This window comes from Salmo trutta, chromosome 17, assembly GCF_901001165.1.
Source record: "Salmo trutta chromosome 17, fSalTru1.1, whole genome shotgun sequence".
Taxonomy (NCBI): Eukaryota; Metazoa; Chordata; class Actinopteri; order Salmoniformes; family Salmonidae; genus Salmo; species Salmo trutta.
Genome location: NC_042973.1, coordinates 14,936,746 through 14,956,641, shown reverse-complemented (window position 1 = coordinate 14,956,641; position 19,896 = coordinate 14,936,746). Strand labels below are relative to the sequence as shown.

General features: G+C 43.0%; 2 protein-coding genes across 3 annotated transcripts in view; one reads left to right on the top strand and one right to left on the bottom strand.

Moving 5' to 3' along the window:
* Nucleotides 1-1,021: 1,021 nt before the first annotated feature.
* LOC115151666 (regulator of nonsense transcripts 1) lies at nucleotides 1,022-19,590 on the top strand. Of its 2 annotated transcripts, none has more exons than XM_029695798.1 (24): nucleotides 1,022-1,406; nucleotides 2,053-2,192; nucleotides 2,844-2,933; nucleotides 5,546-5,713; nucleotides 5,950-6,130; nucleotides 6,350-6,511; nucleotides 6,867-6,954; nucleotides 7,177-7,275; nucleotides 7,852-7,960; nucleotides 8,203-8,362; nucleotides 8,621-8,739; nucleotides 8,947-9,111; nucleotides 9,422-9,536; nucleotides 9,722-9,865; nucleotides 10,280-10,493; nucleotides 10,908-11,025; nucleotides 13,180-13,336; nucleotides 13,595-13,737; nucleotides 14,180-14,354; nucleotides 14,607-14,688; nucleotides 15,458-15,619; nucleotides 15,913-16,130; nucleotides 16,531-16,653; nucleotides 16,801-19,590. In XM_029695798.1, the coding sequence occupies exons 1-23, from the start codon at nucleotides 1,236-1,238 to the stop codon at nucleotides 16,648-16,650; spliced, it is 3,300 nt and encodes a 1,099-aa protein (XP_029551658.1). In that variant the 5' UTR covers nucleotides 1,022-1,235; the 3' UTR covers nucleotides 16,651-16,653; nucleotides 16,801-19,590. The 2 variants fall into 2 exon arrangements, with proteins under 2 accessions (XP_029551658.1, XP_029551656.1); XM_029695796.1 differs by having other exon boundaries at nucleotides 7,837-7,960.
* Nucleotides 19,485-19,896, bottom strand: part of ddx49 (DEAD (Asp-Glu-Ala-Asp) box polypeptide 49) — a 16,545-nt gene continuing 16,133 nt past the window's right edge. Inside the window, exon 13 of the mRNA XM_029695799.1 lies at nucleotides 19,485-19,880. Within this exon, the coding sequence (XP_029551659.1) occupies nucleotides 19,710-19,880 (171 nt within the window). The 3' untranslated portion in view covers nucleotides 19,485-19,709. The remainder of the gene's footprint in view (nucleotides 19,881-19,896) is intronic.

Genomic DNA, 19,896 nt, shown 5'->3' with positions numbered 1-19,896 from the left:
TTACCTTGAATGAGTAGGTGTGTCCAAACTTTTGACTGGTACTGTAAATTTCAAAAGCCATGTAATCCTCTAGTGGTACAGCCACATAATAACTTGTAGCTGATCCAGATTAATAGTATCTTCTTCCCAGAACAACTGTCATACACAATATTTTGTTGTTGCCCAAAATACAGTATGTTTTATAGACTAAGTGGTAATGGGTATTGGAGCATTCGTGAACTCTATGGAGATTCATCTTTGTGTTTTTGTTTACCTGTTCCTCCACACTGTCACATACCAGTAATTACCTGGTTATTACATATGAGTAAAATGTGTATGATAAAAAGCATGAGTCATCAGGGAATTGTCATTGTGAGAGAGCTTACCAACTGTAATGACTTTACTCAAAGATGTGAAAGCATTTATGTCCCTAAGTGCTTGTTGAGGTGGGCAATTTCCTTTAAGATCCTCTTCTGACCTGTGCCTTGTTGTGTTATGGAAAGGGAACACAGAATATCCACTAGGTTACTATTTAGAAATAAACATAGTACATACATCGATCCCAGTATGCCCAACACCTATACCAGCCTATAAATTATCTGCTGTCTCAATGTGTATTCCTATTGTTCTTGGATGTATATCATATTTTATTATGGCATCTAGATTTAAATCCAATTCCTCTGTATTTTCCCAGATTGCTATTTGGCTTTGAGCTGAACAATGGTTTTGAGACAGAAAGAAACATTGTGAAAAGGATTACCCTCATTCACATTTGAATAAATTAAGGAAAATAATGTTGGTTTCCTGTGTGCCAATCTCGTTGAGAATAACCCACACACAATACTTTTCAGACGTGTGTTCATTATCTTCCAATCATAATTATATTGATAGTAAACTCTTCTAGTTGATAGCAACTGATTTTATTTAACAACAATAAAAGTAGATTTTTGTCATTAATATCAATCAATCAATAGATCCATCCTCCTTCCTTTGTATTTGTGTAAACGTCAATCTTTCGTGCTCAACGCAGTTACGTTGTGTGGCACTAGGAAGTTCGTCACTGTTTGGAGTTCAGGCGCGTCTCGAGCTGTGTTTTCTGTTTAATTTCAGGTGCGGTTCGAATTTTGTTTAGGTTCAAATCTGAATCGAAGCAGAAACTGATCGCAAATATCCGCTTGGATAAACATATCACCGAGGATCTTGATCATATTCATCACTGCACCGGAGTCGGTTTAGTCAGCGCAACTTGTGTCGAGATGAGTGTGGAGGCGTACGGGCCGAGTTCTCAAACGCTCACCTTCCTGGACACGGAGGAAGCGGAGCTACTTGGGGCTGATACCCAGGGCTCGGAGTACGAGTTTACCGATTTTACCCTCCCCAGCCAGACGCAAACTCAAGGCCAAACTGAGAGTCAGCTGGACAATCAGGTTTGTATTCTTCATGTGAAGCTAGCCAATCTTGCATGCTTGCCCTCCATCAATTCCTACAACTGCTAACGCTAGCTAGCTAACGTTACTGTTAGCCAGCTAGCTACTACTAGCCATGTTCGCTCACTGGCTAACTAGTTAACTCGTGTTTGCTAACATACACTGGTAAATTGTCAACTATGACTTGTCAACTATGACTATGTAGCAATCACTGTTGGCTGACTAGTATTACAAAATGAGCTATAACCTGCTAACTTCAGCAGTATTATTTAGCTATCAAACCACCTTGTCTGCCAACGCGTAACGTTAGAAATCCACAATCATTGAATTCATCCTCTCAAATGAGGCCATAAACATGTGCTAAATGTTGGTAATGCTTAAAGTGCAAACTAGTTTGTTATCCAACAACCGTACCAATGAATGTGTGGATAACGAGTTCTGCAGTAATTCCTAGTCTTCCTCAAGTAATTGACTGGTAACATACAAATTCGTCAACAAATAAAAAGTTAGGTATGTTGTTACACCCATCGTAAGAAACTTCAAAGTTCATAGTGGCAAAGGAAATATGTCTCTACCTAGTGCCATAGTGATGCCTCCATGTTTTTGGCATTGTTGCAGTCCTAATTCAACCATGTTCCATCTGTAGGTGAGTGGTCCTGATGAAGGGCTTCACAATGGAGGAGTCGATGATGTGGCCAAGGCGAGCCAACTCCTTGCTGAGTTGAACTTCGAGGAGGATGAAGAAGACACCTATTACATCAAAGACCTCCCACTGCATGCTTGCAGGTAGGAGAGCGAGCCAAACACTTGATTACTAATTTGTAAGATTGTCCCACAGTATCAGAATGTTAAACAGCCATCACTAACATTGAGTGGCTGCTGCCAACATACAGACTCAAATCTCTAGCCACTTTAATAATAAAAAATGTGATTAATAAATGTATCACTAGTCACTTTAAACAATGCCACTTTATATAATGTTTACATACCCTACATTACTCATCTCATATGTATATACTGTACTCTACTGCATCTTGCCTATGCCGTTCTGCCATCGCTCATCCATAAATTTATATGTACATATTCTTATTCATTCCTTTATACTTGTGTGTATAAGTTGTTGTGAAATTGTTAGATATTACTGCACGGTTGGAACTAGATGCACAAACATTTCGCTACACTCGCATTAACATCTGCTAACCATGTGTATGTGACAAATAAAAGGTGATTTGATTGGTTGAATTGTTATAGGAACATATGGACAAACACTTTTATACATGCAACACCCTATTAACTAAGATTTAGAGTTTGCTAATAAGGTAACATATTCCCTTTTTGTAATTAAAAAATATTTTAACTCTGTTATTGCTTTCTGTGCGCTGCACCCAATACATATGTATGTCATAGAAGGGCCTTTTGCTATGTTTATTTTTTCAGTTACTGTGGCATCCATGATCCTGCATCTGTGGTGTACTGCAACACAAGCAAGAAGTGGTTCTGCAATGGACGTGGCAATACATCTGGCAGGTATGCAACACTCCAGTGTCTCATACACTAAAAATGTGTATTCATAACATGCACTTGTATTTATTATAGATCCCCATTAGCTGCTGCCAAGGCAGCATCTACTCTTCCTGGGCTCCAGCAAAATTAAGGCAGTTTATACAATTTTGAAAGCATTACAATACATTCACAGATTTCACAGCACACTGTGTGCCCTCAGGCCCCTACTCCATCACTACCACATATCTACAGTACTAAATCCCTGTGTACGTGTGTATGTATCTGTCTGCCTATGTTTGTTGCTTCAGTCCCGCTGTTCCATAAGGTGCATTTTTATATATATATTTTTTTTTTAATCTAATTTTACCACATGTCAGTTACTTGATGTGGAATAGAGCCATGACGACATGGATATCTATGTAATATAGTGCACTTCCCATAGTCTGTTCTGGCCTTGGGGACTGTGAAGAGACCGTTTGTGGGTTATGCATGGGTGTCCGAGCTGTGCGCCAGTAGTTCAAACAGACCGCTCGGTGCATTCAACATGTCAATACGTCTCATAAATACAAGTAGTGATAAAGTCAATCTCTCCTCCACTTTGAGCCAGGAGAGATTGACATGTATATTATTCATATTAGCTCTGTGTTCATCCAAGGGCCAGCCATGCTGCCCTGTTCTGAGCCAATTGCAACTTTCTTTAGTCCCTTTTTGTGGCACCTGACCACATGACTGAACAGTAGTCCAGGTGCAACAAAACTAGGGCCTGTAGGACCTGCCTTGTTGATAGTGTTGTTAAGAAGGCAGAGCAGCGCATTATTATGGACAGACTTCTCCCCATCTTAGCTACTGTTGTATCAATATGTTTTGACCATGACAGTTTACAATCCAGGGTTACTCCAAGCAGGTTAGTCACCTCATCTTGCTCAATGTCCACATTATTCATTATGAGATTTAGTTGAGGTTTAGTGAATGATTTGTCCCAAATATAATGCTTTTAGTTTTAGAAATATTTAACTTATTCCTTGCCACCCACTCTAAAACTAACTGCAACTCTTTGTTATGTGTTGCAGTAATTTCAGTTGCTGTAGTAGCTGACATTTATAGTGTTGAGATATCCAGGGGGCTTTACTATTCTTAGTTAGCAGAATGACTTTCGCTTCCCTCCATGCCTGGGGGCACATACGTTTTAGTAGGCTTACATTGAAAATATGGCAAATAGGAGTGGCAATATCTTCTGCTGTTATCCTCAGTAATTTTCCATCCAAGTTGTCAGACCCTGGTGGCTTGTCATTGTTGATAGACAACAATTTTTTCACCTCTTCCACACTCACTTTACTGAATTCAAAATTACAATGCTTGTCTTTTCATCATTTGGTCAGATATACTTGGATGTGTAGTGTCAGTGTTTTGTTGCTGGCATGTCATGCCTAACTTTGCTAATCTTGCCAATGAAAAAAAAAAAAAATCATTAAAGTAGTTGGCAATAACAGTTGGTTTTGTGATGAATGATTCATCTGATTCAATGAATGATGGAGCTTAGTTAGCTTTTTTTCCCCAAAATATAATTGAAGGTGATCCAAAGCTTTTTACCATCATTCTTGGTCGTTTATGTTTATTTCATAGTGTAGTTTCTTCGTCTTTTTATTCAGTTTAGTCACATGATTTCTCAATTTGCAGCACGTTTGCCAATCGATTGTGTAGCCATTCCTTTTGCCTCATCCCTCTCAACCATACCATTTTTCAATTCCTTATCAATACACAGCGATTTTAGTCATTTTCTTAATAGTTGCATGCTTATTAGTATCTGGAGTAAGCACACACCACAGACCAACAAATATTCTTTGCATCAACAACATAGGAATCACTACAAAATGTATTGTATCACCTCTTATACACTATATTAGGCCCAGCCTTCAGAACTTTGGTTTTCCTAGATATGGCTACTATATTGTGATCACTACATCTGATGGATACTGCTTTCAAGCTAATTTCTGCAGCATTAGTAAAGATGTGATCAATACATGTTGATGATTTCATTCATTCGTGTGCTGTTTGTAAATAACCTGGTAGGTTGACTGATAACCTGAACCAGGTAACAGTTACTGGTTACAGTTTGAAGCTTTTTCTTGAGTGGGCAGCTTGATGAAAGCCAGTCAATATTTAAATCACCTAGAAAATATACCTCTCGGTTGATGTCACATACATTATCAAGCATTTCACACATGTTATCCAGATACTGACTGTTAGCACTTGGTAGTCTATAGCAGCTTCCCACCAGAATGGGCTTTAGGTGAGGCAGATGAACCTGTAGCTGTATTAGTTCAACAGTATTTAGCATGATATCCTTTCATCTTTACAGGAATGTGGTTCTGAATATAAGCAGCAACACCTCCACCACTGGCATTTCTGTCTTTTTTTGTAAATGTTATAACCATGTATTGCTACCACTGTATCATCAAATGTATTATCTAAGTGAGGTTCAGAGACAATCAGAATATGAATATAATCTTTTATTAGCATGTTATTGATTTCATGAACCTTGTTTCTTAAGCTACATATGTTAATGTGGGCTATTTTGAGCACTCAGCTTACATGCGTGTGCAAGTAAGTTGATACTCTCCCATGCTCTCATTCAGTCACATAGTGAACCACTTGGTGAGAGCCAAATGCAAAGAGGTGACTCTGCACAAAGATGGACCACTGGGTGAGACGGTGCTGGAGTGCTACAACTGTGGCTGTCGCAACGTCTTCCTCCTGGGCTTCATCCCCGCCAAGGCCGACTCGGTGGTGGTGCTGCTGTGCAGGTGTGCACAATCAGATGAATAAGGGGGAATGGTGGCTAACAGTGGGTGTGATGTGATGGACTGATTCTGCATGTGTGATTACCATAGATTTGACAGTATGTGTATTGCCATAGATACCATGATTTAAATGTAAGTATGTCATATTTTGGCAAGAGAGCAACACAACCATCTGTCTATGAACAGACTTTCGATAACGCAAATATATGTTGACAGTATTCATATGTTTGTGCTACTAGGCAGCCATGTGCCAGTCAGAGCAGCCTGAAGGACATCAACTGGGACAGCTCGCAGTGGCAGCCGCTGATCCAGGACCGCTGCTTCCTGTCCTGGCTGGTGAAGATCCCCTCGGAGCAGGAGCAGCTCCGGGCCCGCCAGATCACCGCCCAGCAGATCAACAAGCTGGAGGAGCTCTGGAAGGTACTAGGCTGGCTTAACCTATCCAGAGCCATCAAGTAGACATAGCTTAACCTCAGAAATAATCATAAAACACCACAGCATCTGACATACTGGGCGGGGGGCAACCAAATTAGGCAGGGGAAGCCCCCACCTATCAGTAGCTGTCGGAGAAAGCAGTCAGTGTTCCCATATATGGACGTGAATGAAAGCATGAACTTGTGCATCATCCTCTCGTCTCAGGATAATCCCACAGCCACTCTGGAGGACCTGGAGAAGCCCGGCGTAGACGAGGAGCCCCAGCATGTGCTGCTGCGCTACGAGGATGCCTACCAGTACCAGAACATCTTCGGCCCCCTCGTCAAGCTGGAGGCTGACTACGACAAGAAGCTGAAAGAGTCCCAGGTACAGCCTCCACATCCCCCTTAGATAATCCATTAACTCCCCTTTAAGTCAACATAAGGGCAGTCACAAATGCATCTACTGTGCCACGGCCTACTATAACGTACACATTCTATGCAGTATAAGTTTACTTATGTCTTGTGTGAGGTGAAATTATAATGGTGGAAACCTTGCTGTAACCCTGCCAAATTTATGAAATCAGTGAAAATGTTCAGGGAAGGATGCAAGTTCAAAAAAACATAAATTGTACTTGAACATAGCAGGGTGGCTGAGTTGTTTTTTATGTAGCTAATGACAGTATGACTAATTTGTTATACATTTTTTTTCTCCCTTTGTTCTCATCTATAACTCTTCACAGACCCAAGATAATATAACGGTCAGGTGGGACCTGGGGCTAAATAAAAAGCGGATTGCCTATTTCTCCTTGCCCAAGACGGATTCAGGTGGTAATTATTTCAATGGACTTTTCTGTCTACCAGTGGTTCTGTTGTGCATAGAGAACCCACACATCCCATACCTGCATCCCCAGTGGTGTGTGTGTTTGTGCTGGCCGTTTTGTGTACGGTATTGTATTTTGTCCACCTCGGAACCATTATTCATATATTTTTGGATGTACTGTAGGTTTGAGCAAAGTGTTTCTAACTTCTCTGTTGTGGTTGTTTGCACAGACATGCGGCTGATGCAAGGAGATGAGATATGTCTGCGCTACAAAGGAGAGCTGGCCCCACTCTGGAAGGGCATCGGCCATGTCATCAAAGTCCCAGACAGTATCCTTTAACTGAGAGATCATTCTGAAGAAAAAACACATTTTCTTCACAGTGGTTGCTCATCCCTACCTTTTTGATCTCAGTGTTCCCATTTTTAGCAAATAGGATCCACCTCTCCATCTTTCCTTTTCCATGATGGGGTCAGGGGAAAAAGTTGTTTTGCGTCTCAACTCGTCATCCAATCTGAACAATCTCAATGTCTCAAACGAAAACTCGTTTTTTGGTCGCCATTGCAAAACGTGAGGTAAGCAGTCTGATGCTAGCCACGTTATTGGGTTGTAACGTTTAAAGCCTTGCATAAAGAAATCATATTTTATTGGGAGATAGTTAAAGAGCTAGTCTACCGTAGCACTCCCTTCGGAGAGGCCCATCCAGGGGTTATCACCCCTCTAGATTGCACTCCCGCTAGTGTATCTGATGTATGCTAATGTTGGGAAAATATACAGTTTTGTAGACCTTTCATCCCTACTATTAACCCCGTTCAAGGGGAGAGAAAAACCCCATCTTTTTCTTTCTAACATTCCACAAAGAAAGGCTATTTTGCTGTACTTATTTCCTTAGCACCCTTTGTGAAAGACTATGGAGATGAGATTGCTATAGAATTGCGCAGCAGTGTTGGAGCTCCTGTGGAAATACCCCACAACTTCCAGGTGGATTTTGTGTGGAAGTCCACTTCCTTTGACAGGTATGACAAGCAGATCAGAATATTTAATCAGTTCTACTTTGGTTTTTGATGCTCTGATGTTCTTAACGTGATTGCACAGCTAAAGCTGCATTTCACACGAATTATCACCAACATAAATTCTGTTGGTTATATATTAAAGAATTGAATGAATAAGACATGATATAAAGGTACTAGCTTGTATTATTGTTAACCACATCACTCTTTATCTCCACTATAACCCATTGGTTTCCACTGGGTTTCAGAATGCAGAGTGCCCTGAAGACCTTTGCTGTGGACGAGACATCCGTGTCAGGCTACATCTATCACAAGCTGCTGGGCCACGAGGTGGAGGATGTCATCATCAAGTGTCAGTTGCCCAAACGCTTCACTGCACAGGGCCTGCCTGACCTCAATCACTCTCAGGTCTGACCCCCCCACTCCAAACACCTCACTGACTTGACCCCACCTGACCGTAGGGCCTGACACTTTTGAATTTCTAACCAATTAGTTTTAGGGAATTAATGATTAGAAAAGGAAGACATTTCCTCATGATAGTAATGTAGTCTTATAATCAAGAGGAACTTCATCTGGAGTTAAATGTTCATTTCCTGTACTTCCATGTGCTTGTCTTTATGCGCAACGTTCACAAGTGTTTTGGCTTTGATTTGTGTGTTAAAATAGGTGTATGCTGTGAAGACTGTCCTGCAGAGACCCCTCAGTCTTATCCAAGGCCCCCCCGGCACTGGGAAAACGGTCACCTCTGCCACCATAGTGTACCACCTCGCCAGGCAGGGCAATGGGTAAGGCAGTTCACACTCAGAATCTCACATCCTCATTATGTATTTGTTAAAAGCAAGTCATTTTAGCAGAAGCTCTTATCCAGAGCAACTTAAAGGTAGGCTATGTACAAGAAGGCTAAACATCAAAGCAAACTATGAAAGTACGCTATAGTATCTGCTCGTTGTCATTGCATTCTGCATTCATCCGTTGTGTGTTTGGTTCTGCAGGCCCGTGCTGGTGTGTGCTCCCAGTAACATCGCAGTGGACCAGCTGACTGAGAAGATCCACATGTCGGGCCTGAAGGTGGTCAGGCTGTGTGCTAAAAGCAGAGAAGCCATCGACTCCCCTGTCTCCTTCCTGGCCCTGCACAACCAGATCCGCAACATGGACAGGTGGGGCATGCTGGGAAATGAAGTCCTTTTTTGCACCGTCTGAACTTGAATTGTACTGCCGTAGTGGTGCTGTCATAATCACTCCTGTTAATACCTTTAGCAATGTATTAGCCTTGTTTAAATATCAAATAATGAAGAAAAGGGAAGGATGCATTTAACTGCTTCAATAGAACCATTGAATAGTTCTGCCAGATTTGCTAACAGGGGTCATGCTTAGTTTTCTGTCCTTGCCAAGTGTTACTTTTTAATATAATAACTGTAAGTCTGTGTTGCTAATGACTCAACATGCTGTGTCTACTGTGACCCCCAGTATGCCAGAGCTCCAGAAGCTGCAGCAGCTGAAGGATGAGACCGGGGAGCTGTCGTCCGCTGATGAGAAGCGCTACCGGGCCCTGAAGCGCACCGCTGAGAGAGAGCTGCTCATGGTGAGGAGGACACTTAACACTACCACTTTTGTCACCCAATAAGTCACAGCAGTTACAACAGTCTTATGAGAACAGTACTGCAAGTCCTGTGATATAGAATGTTTTTTAACCTAGTGACGATATGGGTTCCCCATTCCTCTAATTTTAAACCAACTCATAACCTGTTTGCCACTGTCCCTCATTAGAATGCAGATGTGATCTGCTGTACCTGTGTGGGGGCAGGAGACCCCCGTCTGGCCAAGATGCAGTTCCGCTCCATCCTAATCGATGAGAGCACCCAGGCCACCGAGCCAGAGTGCATGGTGCCCGTGGTCCTGGGTGCCAAGCAGGTACACACAAAAACAACTATTTATGCTTAAGATTGGTTCAATCCCAATGTTCTTTGCATGGACATGTTTTGACAAAAAGTGTCAATGGTTCAACTCAGTCAATTTTTATGTGACCTACTCAATCCCGACTTTTAAAAAAAGAATGTAGCCAAAGAAATGGACATGGTCTGTTTAAAAGACTGTACCAGACAATGTAATTTCCCAGTGTTGATTTCGAGAGAGAGAGAGAGAGAGAGAGAGAGAGAGAGAGAGAGAGAGAGAGAGAGAGAGAGAGAGAGAGAGAGAGAGAGAGAGAGAGAGAGAGAGAGAGAGAGACTCTCTAACTAAACATTTCTGGTTAATTAGAGAGACAGAGACTCTCTAACTAAACATTTCTGGTTAATTGTCATTTAATCGTTAACTCCCCCTCCACAGCTCATTCTGGTAGGAGACCACTGCCAGCTGGGCCCAGTAGTGATGTGTAAGAAGGCAGCCAAAGCAGGCCTGTCCCAGTCTTTGTTTGAGCGTCTGGTGGTGCTGGGCATCAGGCCCATCCGTCTGCAGGTGCAGTACCGCATGCACCCGGCCCTCAGCGCTTTCCCCTCCAACATCTTCTACGAGGGCTCCCTGCAGAACGGAGTCACCGCTGGTGAGTTCATGTTTTTACCAGGCTTCTTGCTCATATTATAGCTCTTGAATTGGTCATGTGCACAACAATAATTAACTTATTATTAGCAATGTACTGGTGCCTAGTGCCTACTAACATTTCCCCACAAAATATACAGAAGAGCAACTACAAAAGTTTCTGTAGCAGTGTATGGATTCAAGCAGTGTTTCAGATTCCAATGGGTTTGTGTTCAAACACTGAGTTTCAAACACTTACTCTACTGCGGAAGTTTAAAATTAGGCCACTCTGAAATCTTCTGTAACTCTACTCTAACTCGAAGTTTATTGCTTTTGGGCACATATTTGCTGCCAATTTAGGTTTGTCACAATCTCACTGGCTTATTGAAGACGAAGTGCCATACCAACCATGTTGACAATGCATTTTTTTTCTGGGCAGCTGATCGCATCAAGAAAGGCTTTGACTTCCAGTGGCCACAGCCAGACAAACCCATGTTCTTCTATGTGACTCAAGGCCAGGAGGAAATCGCTAGCTCTGGAACATCCTACCTGAACAGGTACGCCTCACAGTCCAGTCAAGGTTCATCTCAAAGTATCAACAGCATTGTAAAGTCCATGGAGAATAAGAGCACCTCCTCCCAGTTGCCCACTGCACTGAGGCTAGGAAACACTGTCACCACCGATGAAATTATCGTAGATTTTCTACAGCTGGCCATGCTTTCCACCTGGCTACCCCAACCCCGGCCAACAGCTCTGCACCTCCCGCAGAAACTTGCCCCCCCCCCTTCTCCTTCACCCAAATCTAGACAGCTGATGTTCTGAAAGAGCTGCAAAATCTGGATCCGCCTCCATTGTTGCAACCCCTATTGCTAGCCTGTTAAACCTCTCTTTTGTATCGTCTGAGATCCCTGAAGATTGGAAAGCTGCCGCAGTCATCCCCCTCTTCAAAGGGAGAGACACTCTAGACCCAAACGGTTATAGACCTATATCCATCCTGCCCTGCCTTTCTAAAATATTCAAAAGCCAAGTTAACAAACAGATCGCCGACCATTTTGAATCCCACTGTACCTGCTCCACTATGCAATCCGGTTTCTGAGCTGGTCATGGGTGCACCTCAGCCACGCTTAAGGTCCTAAACGATATCATAACCACCATCGATAAAAGACAGTACTGTGCAGCCGTCTTCATCGACCTGGCTAAGGCTATCGACTCCGTCAATCACCACATTCTTATCGGCAGACTCAATAGCCTTGGTTTCTCAAATTACTGCCTCGCCTGGTTCACTAACTACTTCTCAGACAGAGTTCAGTGTGTCAAATCGGAGGGCATGTTGTCCTGACCTCTGCCAGTCTCTATGGGGTGCCACAGGGTTCAATTCTCAGGTCGACTCTTTCCTCTGTATATATTAATGATGTCGCTCTTGCTGCTGGTGATTCTCTGATCCACCTCTACACAGACGACACCATTCTGTATACTTCTGGCCCTTCTTTGGACACTGTGTTAACAAACCTCCGAACAAGCTTCAATGCCATACAACACTCCTTCCGTGGCCTCCAACTGCTTTTAAATGCTAGTAAAACTAAATGCATGCTCTTCAACAGATTGCTGCCCGCACCTGTCCGCCCGTCCAGCATCACTACTCTGGACGGTTCTGACTTAGAATATGTGGACAACTACAAATACCTAGGTGTCTGGTTAGACTGTAAAGTCTCCTTCCAGACTCACATTAAGCATCTCCAATCCAAAATTAAATCTAGAATAAGCTTCCTATTTCGTAACAAGCCTCCTTCACTCATGCTGCCAAACATACCCTCGTAAAACTGACTGTCCTACCGAACCTTCGCAGATGTCATTTACAAAATAGTCTCCAACACTCTACTCAGCAAAGTGGATGCAGTCTATCACAGTGCCTTCCGTTTTGTCACCAGAGCCCCATATACTACCCACCACTACGACCTGTACACTCTCGTTGGCTGACCCTCACTACATATTCGTCGCCAAACCCACTGGCTCCAGGTCATCTATAAGTCTTTGCTAGGTAAAGCCCTGCCTTATCTCAGCTCACTGGTCACCATAGCAACACCCATCCGTAGGACTCGCTCCAGAAGGTATATTTCACTGGTCATCCCCAAGGCCAACACCTCCTTGGACCGCCTTTCCTTCCAGTTCTCTGCTGCCAATGACTGGGACAAATTGCAAAAATCACTGAAGCTGGAGACTATTATCTTCCTCTCTAACTTTAAGCATCAGCTGTCAGACCTGTACACAGCCAATCTGTAAATAGCACACCCAACTACCTCATCCCCATATTATATTTATATATTTTTTTGCTCCTTTGCACCCCAGTATCTCTACTTGCACTTTCATCTTCTGCTCATCTATCACTCCAGTGTTTAATTGCTAAATTGTATTTATTTCGCCACTACGGCCTATTTATTGCCTTAGCTCCCTAATCTTACTTCATTTGCACACACTGTATATAGACTTTTCTGTTGTTATTGACTGTACGTTTGTTTATTCCATGTGTAACTCTGTGTTGTTTGTGTCGCACTGCTTTGCTTTATCTTGGCCAGGTCGTAAATGAGAACTTGTTCTCAACTGGCCTACCTGGTAAATAAAGGTGAAAATAATAATAATTGATTGCTATTTTGGAATGCAACTAGCGTATCGTTTGTTTGGAACTATTTGAACTACCATCCCCTTCTCCCCAGAACTGAGGCAGCTAATGTGGAGAAGATCACCACCAGGCTGCTGAAGGCTGGAGCCAAGCCTGACCAGATAGGCATCATCACCCCCTACGAGGGCCAGAGGTCCTACCTGGTGCAGTACATGCAGTTTAGCGGCTCCCTCCACACCAAGCTCTACCAGGTACAGCAGTGTAGCTTAACTTACACTGTAATTTTTTTAAATTTTTTTAAATACGAAGAAAATTTGATTTATTTTTGTTGTCACTGTCTTCTCAAGAACATAATTTTGTCATATTGATTTGCTTTATTGTTCTGCAGGTGGTAGCAGATTTATAAAATCTCAAATCAATATTACGTTACTACTAATATGTCGCAACCTGTTGCATTTGACCAATGCATGCGTTACAAAACTGTTCTGTCCTCTTTTCTCTGCTGTCAGGAGGTTGAGATCGCCAGCGTGGACGCGTTCCAGGGCAGGGAGAAAGACTTCATCATTCTGTCATGCGTCCGAGCCAACGAGCATCAGGGCATCGGCTTCCTCAACGACCCGCGCCGTCTCAACGTGGCCCTCACCAGAGCCAAGTAAGAATCTGGACCATTAGTCTTCATTCTCACCACAGCTTCTCTGGAAGGATTAATAATAATCGTAATAGTGGTTCAGCAGCAATACGTGATTAATTTAGAAGCGATTCATGTGTAAATCCATTTTATATCATGTATGAATCAATTTGACCCGTGACCCCAACCCCCCCCTTCTTCGATGGGTATAGCGGCTCGGCCTGCGAGGTTGTTTCCCTCAGAAATATTAATGACTACCTCTGATTTAGACTGTAATTATTGACCATTTTGACTGTCATGTTTACCCTTCCTGTCGATGTGAATGTAGACAATGCAAACGCATTGGTCAAAGATCTTGTCACCGAAGTAGAAATGCCTGCAACACTTAATGGTTCATTCTATGATAGCAGATTAAAGGCCATCTCCCACTGACCAGTGTTGTATATTGTGTAACGCGTGTTTTCAGGTATGGGGTGATCATTGTGGGCAACCCCAAGGCCCTGTCCAAGCAGCCTCTGTGGAACCACCTGCTCAACTACTACAAGGAGCAGAAGGTTCTGGTGGAGGGACCCCTCAACAACCTGCGAGAGAGCCTGATGCAGTTCAGCAAGCCCCGCAAGCTGGTCAACGCCATTAACCCTGTGAGTTATCACACACACACCCTATGTGTGGGAGTGTACAGTTGACATGTTTTCAGTGTGTTTATTTATCCCTAGTCCCATATACATGTTATTTAGTCATACATTTAACACTTCTTCCCCAGTAACATTTGTAACACTTTTTCTCAGTTACACTCTGAACTCCGTAACACTTTTGTTGGCCAATATGTTACGACAACAGAACAGCAGTGCTTCTGCGTTTTCCTGGGTATTGAACCCATGTCTGTGTTCCAGGGAGCCCGGTTCATGAGCACTGCCATGTATGACGCCCGCGAGGCTCTCATTCCTGGGTCTGCCTACGATCGCAGCAGCGCTGGTCAGTGGAAAAGTACCTCTTTAATCATTGTTTTATAATGTGTTAACTTTGTTCTGTACCTCCTTCAATAGCTGCAAACATTTTCACACCTAGACATCCTCTTCATATAGGCTAATGCATGGGCAGTGCCATTGAGGACTTTCCTTTTGAAGTAGTCAACTGGGTGGGACTTCCTATGGGTTAAGGAAGGGTCATCAAGAAGGATCAGACAATGAATTAGGCTTTTGAGTAAAAGTTCCATAACTGCAGGTGACAGTAAATCGCCAACCTTGGCTTTTTACCTGTTCAAACAACACACTCCAGGTGGCAGTGTGCACCCTTTCAGTTTTACCAACTCATAGAAGTAGTAGAAGAATACTGACCCTACTTCAGAATGGAGATGGCCTCAATGGCGCTGCTCATGCTCTCACAGACACCATAATGGGACAGATATAATGAAAAGTCCTATCATTTGGGCTCCCAAGTGGTGCAGCGGTCTAAAGCACTGCATCTCAGTGCTTGAGGCGACACTACAGACACCCTGGTTCGATTCCAGGCTGTATCACAACCGGCCGTGATTGGGAGATCCATAAGGCGGAGCACAATTGGCCCAGCGTCGCCCGGGTTTGGCCAGTGTAGGCCGTCATTGTAAATAAGAATTTGTTCTTAACTGACTTGCCTAGTTAAATAAAGGTTACATTTAAAATAATTGCTACATGGAACAAATACAGTCTCCAGTGATGTGACCACTCACACATGCATGACTACTGTGACATGTTTCTTTCAACAGGGCGTCCATCCAACATGTACTTCCAAACCCACGACCAGATCGGCATGATTGGGGCCGGGCCGGCCCACATGGCAGCCATGAACATGCCTATTCCATTCAACTTGGTGATACCTCCCATGCCTCCGCCAGGCTACCTGGCCCAGGCTAACGGCCCTGCTGCAGGTGAGCAGGAAGCAAACGGCCATTATTCATTAGTTGTGCATATATTGACTGGTGGAATATTTATTTGTCCCTGTGAAGTTGGACAGTATCCAAATAATATCCAGTCTCTGTGTTCTACTTGGACCTTGGAGTTGCTTGACAGTGTATGTGTCACTGTTGTGGTGATGGTATGTTACAGGGCTTTGGAGATGTCCTCGTACCCCTACTATTTCTCCTCTGCAATGCATGTTCACTGTTTGTTACTCTGTTTTGACAAGTGAGCTGATGTTAGTCTCTCTCTCTCTGCCACGCAGGTCGTGGTGGGGTGCTGAAGGGCAAAGCGGGGCGTGGCGGGCGCCAGAGGACCCGTGGCATGGGGAACCACAGTGGCAGTGGGCAAAGCAATGGGCCAAACAGCCAGGACGTGTCTTCCCAGCCCTTCTCCCAGGGGCCACTCACCCAGGGCTACATCACCATGAGCCAGCCCTCACAGATGAGCCAACCTGGCCTCTCCCAGCCTGAACTGTCCCAGGTAACAATACTGGCTTAAACTCCACTCTCTACTATCTCAGCTATACCAAATTAGACTGGCCTTGTACTCCTATGCCCAATCCCAAATCGTCCCCACACTGCAATTGTGGAGATCTGAGAGGATTAGATGGGTATAAATAACAATTTTAATAGCTTCACCTTGCCCAGTGGCTATATGTAATGTTTGTCATATTGCTTACACCTCTCCATATTGCTTACACTAAACAAGAAGCCAGTATGGTAATAATAAAGTGTCCAATATGATAATGGCGCCACCAGTGATTGGCTGGGTGAAGGTTCATTTTGCTGATATCATCTGATCCTCTCAGGGAAATGTTGGAAGAATTAGTGTTTTGTTTTATCTTGGATGTTATTGGGTGTTTCTCCTTCTGTTGTAACAGGACAGTTATCTAGGCGATGAGTTCAAGTCCCAGATCGACGTGGCTCTGTCGCAGGACTCGACTTACCAGGGTGAACGTGCATACCAACATGGTGGGGTGACTGGACTGTCACAGTACTAAAGTGTAAGATAGCTATTCCCATTCCTCACAATACTAGAGTTGAATCAAGAACTGTTATTGATTTTGTCCTCTACTGCACAGTCTACAATGAGCTTCAGAAAATTGTTGGTGGAAGGCATTTTGAATATCCTTCTCATTTCCTTTTTTCAGGTTGTTGGAAGAGGAGCTAGGCTTGAGCTGAGCTTAGTTCATCAGCATTTTAATCTGGGTAATAATAAATAAAAAAATGGATACCTGTTTTCCTCTGCTACAACTGAAGCACCACCGTGTGAAATCAACGGGAGAGAAAAACCAACCAATCACGAGAGAAAGAAAGCGAAAGAAAGAACGGACGGCCAGGAAAAGCAAACGAGTGGGAGTGAGGGACCACTGCCGGCACATGGGGACGAGCACGAGAGGAAGGCGACAGCAGGCGCTCGAGCTGTCGTGAGGAAGACGAAACGGGAACGAAGAAACAAAATGAGGCACAACTCCCAATGAAAGATGCCCACCCACCCCCATCTCAACCCCTTCCCCACCTTCCCTTCAAACCTCACGCCTCTCTGAGGGCATGACCAGTTGTCCAGAGGACCTCTCTCTTTGAGCAGCGAACAGGGAAAGACAAGTTCTCAAGCAACTTGGCTGGGGGAGCGCATTCCGCTAACTCTCAAAAGCAGATAACAAGAAAGTGGGGGGGGTACGGAACGCTTCAAGCAGGCAACATAGGAAATCCTCACCTCAAAGTTGATCGGTTGTCACACCCGTTGGATACCCAGACTCATTTGATTAGATTGATGTGGAGTAAGAGTGGCGGTGTCGATCCCGACTCGTAGACCTGAAATCTCATCAAATGACAGCAAGAGGAACACTTCACGTCGTCGTTCAATTTTGAGTTGAAAAGGTTTCTGCGCTAAAGTCTGATATTAAAGAACTTTTAATTGAAATGCCTTTGATTGCCTTGGGAACCATTGGCTTTTTCAACAGGTCTTTTCAGAAATAGGTGGTTTACTAGAAATCCGGGGGAGTTGAGTGGCATGGGGATTTCAGAGGAAAGTTTCTCAAGATGTGAGCTCTGGATCCGAGAGTAATCCTATATCATAATGACCAGCATTGAGGTATATTAACTCAATGTTATTTGAAGTTGCGGCAAAGGCCTTTTTGATCTTTTGAAAGTGGGGGTGACGTGAGATGTCGCCCACTATGCTACTGGGCGGATCATTTTCAATTTTTTTAAATGCTTTGTATGCTTAGATTGGCAGCGGCTTTGAAGTAACGCTTTACTCGGGGGAATTCCTTGTTGATGTAAGATCCGTCTGCATGAAACAAATTCCCATGCAAACTGAAGACGGATATTAAGGAAAACTGATTTCCTCTATAGTCTACACACAATGTTGTGTCACTATTGAAGTTGCAAGAGGTAGGTGGCTATGTGTGAAACAAAGAACAGGTAAGGTATAGCCAAGGTAGAAAGACGAGGCTTGTGAACTCCTTGAATGGATACAAATTCTTTGATTCTAGTTCTTTTATTTAATATGGAATAGTGAATTGGGGTTCAAATTTGAATGTGAAATGCAGTCGCCCATAAAGAATATTAGCTACATGACTAGAATTAAGTTGTCAAATCCAAAGCATTTGAAACCACTTCACACAATCCGTAAAATGACGACTGGTACTGATTTTCAGAGGTGACAGTGATTTCTCACATGAAAGAATGTGTACATCCGAATCAGTGGCCATAACTTCCTTTGATTATTTGCAGGTACAAAGCAGCACAAAACATGAATGTAGGTCAAAGCATGGTTGGCACTTTTAAGTGAAAGCAACCTAAGCCAGCATATACCAATTTATTAGAAAGAATCAGTGAACATGGCCAGTATGTTATGACCTTGAAACCACGCAATACTGGTTTCTCAAAGGACTAACTGATACAAGCCACCTTCTCTTAGGAGGTTGCCTGGCGGTTAAGAACATTGGGCCAGTAACCAAAAGGTTGATGGCTCAAATCCCTGAGCTGTATAGGGGAAAAATCTGTCTGTGCCCTGAAGCAAGGCTCTTAACCCAAATCAGGAGAAGGGCTTTCCTTTTGTAACTTCGATTTTATGTGCGTTTTACATTTTTGGCTTCCCTGTAGTTTACCCATTGTAGCTGTTTACTCCAGATTCCTATGGCTCCAAACCCTCCATTCTTTCCCCTATGTGAATTCTAATGTAATCTATCCGCCCCCTAGCATTTCCTTTTTTGGCCCATTTGCTTGTGCACCATACATTTTTTTTGTAGACAGCAACGTTTCACTTAAGTAGTTATCTGATGACAAAGGGTGGTGAAATAATGGTTTTATTTTTAGGTTTTAAATCAATCCCTGAAGGCAAGTCACAAACTATATTTGGGTATTTTTTTTCATTAGTCCAACTGTTGATAGTCCCAAAAGTTAAGATATTGGACTTAATAAGTGTCACCGGCCACATCATTATGACATGCAAAACATTTTGGGACTGTCTCAACAGTGGACTAATAGTTTTTGTGGATTTTCCCTTTAAATAAACTATCCATGGGACTTTTGTATTGTCTATCAGTTTTTAGAAATGTTTGGGTGCTTTGCACCAAATTGAGAATATTCATTTTAGCTCACAACCTGCTTTGTCTTCCGATGTCCATAAATTTGTTTGTCATCTCTTGACTTTGAATTTGTCAATCCAAAAGACATTGTATGACAATCATGCTGTCAAATAGCTAGTCGTGGTTGAAACATGCTTAGACGTTTGATTGACATTATCTATTGATTCCTTACATGTTTTAGGATATTTTAGTACGGTAATTTGCCTTCCTTCCCAGCATTTGAAAATCTGTGCACTTCATGGATTTGCAGGAACGAGTGTTTTATTTGCAGCGAAGATTAATTCAAGACATTTCGCCTTATGATTCCTTTCTTGTAAAACATCAATAAAGTTTGCTTCTGTCAAAGGTTTTGATTTTTATGAAAGTAAAATGTTGATGCACTGCCATTTATTTGGAAACGTACAGATTATAAAACATGTTGCACAATAATGGGCAACTGGCCTTGTTAAATGTACAGTGTTGCTTTATGTGGACTTCTCTGCCTTTTTCTTTTGAATGTGTTTTTGCTTCATCAGTTTCTTCTGCATCCCATGTTGTTTCTTCTGAATGGTTTCCTGTATCCTCTCCTTGAACTTCCTCTTCTCACTCCTTATCTTCTCCAGTTCAGCCTTTCTCTTTGCCTCCACGTCTGGATCCTGTGACAGGAAAGTA

Bases quoted from the DNA above. Each gene is read 5' to 3' on its own strand.
- LOC115151666 (XM_029695796.1), top strand. From the start codon at position 1,236: ATGAGTGTGGAGGCGTACGGGCCGAGTTCTCAAACGCTCACCTTCCTG. The intron at 6,512-6,866 runs GTACAGCCTCCA...AACTCTTCACAG, and splicing joins AGAAGCTGAAAGAGTCCCAG to ACCCAAGATAATATAACGGT. The intron at 9,537-9,721 runs GTGAGGAGGACA...GTCCCTCATTAG, and splicing joins CTGAGAGAGAGCTGCTCATG to AATGCAGATGTGATCTGCTG.